At 43.0% G+C, this 2387-nt stretch overlaps 1 protein-coding gene across 1 annotated transcript; it reads right to left on the reverse strand.

Moving 5' to 3' along the window:
- Nucleotides 1–450: 450 nt before the first annotated feature.
- LOC147900657 (protein yippee-like At4g27745) lies at nt 451–1779 on the reverse strand. The gene is made up of 3 exons (XM_087375579.1): nt 1446–1779; nt 967–1075; nt 451–818 (listed from the first exon to the last, which is right to left on the reverse strand). Exons 1-3 carry the CDS (start codon nt 1586–1588, stop codon nt 714–716), a joined length of 357 nt encoding a protein of 118 aa, XP_087231705.1. The 5' UTR covers nt 1589–1779; the 3' UTR covers nt 451–713.
- Nucleotides 1780–2387: the final 608 nt, after the last annotated feature.

A 2387-nucleotide genomic window follows, 5' to 3' on the forward strand; every position in this document is an offset into this window, starting at 1 on the left:
TAGTGACGCTCGCTTTTCAGATAAGTTATCAGTTTCCCAAACCCAGAAGCAAAAAAAGCTTTAAACTGAAATCTGTGAGCCACAGGCCACCACCTCACACCACACCTACATGCAACGCTTAGAAGAAGAGACTAATCCTGATAGAAGCCAAGTGTGTACGCAATTTCATGTTTATGGCTATTGATCTCCAAAACTATTAATCTCAAAAACTACAGTCTACATCAAATAAATAATCTGTTTCGCCCTCTGAAGCCTGTAAAAGATCGCACATCATGATCCTGAGTTTGCAAGCGAAAAAATTGTCCCATCATGGTGTGGCACTAAAATATATCCTTCATTCAATCATGCTACATTACATGGGTGGCTAACAGGTTAAAGCACATAGATGAGCAAAATCAAGTAAGAGATTAGGATGTCAAATTTGGGAAAGAACTAGATAAAATCACTGCGTCCAAATAAAATAAGATTGCAGATTAGTTCCTAGCTTTCAGCCAAGGAGATTAACAGAAAATAAGCTTGCCATCTTGAAGATCTCGAATAGGACACACTCTACGCTGCCTTCCTACGTCCAGGCATGAAGAAAGACGAGAAGAACAGAAGTGTCTTTCTCAACTGCTATATAAGTTCTGTACACTTTAAAATTGTGACCGGACATGTGATCTATCCTGGAAAAGAGAAGATAGATGTCATGGATCAGTCTCCGTCACATTACATTACGAGGTCTCATCTTGATACTCACAATTCTCCCTGGTCATCTTCGCCTTCTCCATAATGTATTTGCCTTCTTTATATTTCTCTGTATCCTCATATGCCTTTTCCTGTAGCCATATCCACTTCTTAAGAATCATTTTTTATTCGTGCAAAAAGAAGGTAGGTGTAGCATAATTCACATTTTATTTGATCCGTTCATAAACTCCAAGATATGACACAAATCGATCAATATCGCTCCAAAGTCAAAGAACTTACATATTTCCAGCCCAAGATCTGATAGCAAGAGCTGCAGTGGATGTCATTTACAGTGTGCAATCCGGTCAAGAGCAGGCGATCCTCTCTAGGCCCTAAGCATACGTTCACCCTGCGCCCCAAGAACAATGTCAACGCTTCGGTCTCATACCCTACAAAAGTTGCCTTAATTCCTGTTACAATTGTGCACAACCAATTTCCAATTCGACAATACTCCACGCTCATCACCCCAGCAATTATACATGCCAGAGATCTGTCACCCATGGGGTCGAATGAGCAAACTTTTACAATACTGTTGATCTAGCTCTTGAAGAAAAAACTGCCAACTCATGCCAATGAATTCGGCGGAATAAAAAACAAATTCATGAAATGGTAGATGAACAGGCCATCGTGAGAACGATCTGGGAGCAAGGCCAAGAACCAAGGACAACAGAGAGCGAAGCCATCTAAGCTAGCAGCCAGTAAAGTGTGAAGAAACGAACACGTTGTTGAAGAGGTAAGCCCGGCCAAAGCGACCCTGGAAGGTCTTGGCATAAATCTGGTCATGGGTGGCGGCATGAGCCTTACAATTGCGGCAACAGTAGATGCGATCACCGGTGAGGTACTCCTGGAAGAGCCTGCCCATTAGGGCAAGAGGGCAGGGAAGGCACCAAGACGGGGACGAGAGAAGAGGGTAATGGCGGTGGTCTACACTGTCGGGAAAGCACTTTGAAGAATGGGCCAAGATGGAGATTTATGAGTCAGTTTACATGGAGCTTCCATTGCACTCCAATTAGTAGTAGTGAGTGTGTGAGGTCATGACAGGGACGCCCCCTTCGTATATATATCTGCAGGAGGTACCATCATACCCCCTCTCCTCCTTGCTCATACTCCCTTATTAACTCTCTCTCTCTCTCTCTCTCTCACTCCAACACCATACTCCCTTCTCCTCTTTACATGAGAAGAGAGTAGCCATACATCTCCACATAGGCTTCATTCCATGCCAACCAACTAATCATAATGGATGGAAGACATGGTCTCAAAGTTGAGATGTAGAGCACACCCACCCCCTCAAATAGAAACATCATAGAGGCCTCTTTGCAACATCATTTCATAGAGACATGGGAAAGGAAAATCCATGACATGGAAAGAGAAGAGTGAGAGAGGGCCATGGGGGATCGGAAGCAACGGATTGCTTTTGGCCATTGTGTGTTTTGTACTACATGCCTAGAAACTTCTTCACATCTTTTAGATTCATGGCCAGTGTGGCAACAACGGTGTGGGATTTCATTTCTCACCTTTGGACTCTATTGACTAATAGGCATATATTGGTTAAAGATTGGTTTTTTAGCAAGCTTCCACTTGGCAAGGATCACCCAAATTTTGTGATCTTCTTTCATCTTTTCAAGTAGAGAGGTATCTTGCATATTTGGTTGGCACATACT

Source organism: Dipteris shenzhenensis, chromosome 6, assembly GCF_047967505.1.
Source record: "Dipteris shenzhenensis isolate YYH24624 ecotype China chromosome 6, Dip_SZ_1.0, whole genome shotgun sequence".
Taxonomy (NCBI): Eukaryota; Viridiplantae; Streptophyta; class Polypodiopsida; order Gleicheniales; family Dipteridaceae; genus Dipteris; species Dipteris shenzhenensis.

Coding starts and splice junctions, on each gene's coding strand:
- LOC147900657 (XM_087375579.1), bottom strand. CDS start 1,588: ATGGGCAGGCTCTTCCAGGAGTACCTCACCGGTGATCGCATCTACTGT. Junction 1,076..1,445: donor GCTTACCTCTTCAACAACGT/GTTCGTTTCTTC, acceptor CTTGGGGCGCAG/GGTGAACGTATGCTTAGGGC. Junction 819..966: donor AGATCTTGGGCTGGAAATAT/GTAAGTTCTTTG, acceptor ATATGGCTACAG/GAAAAGGCATATGAGGATAC.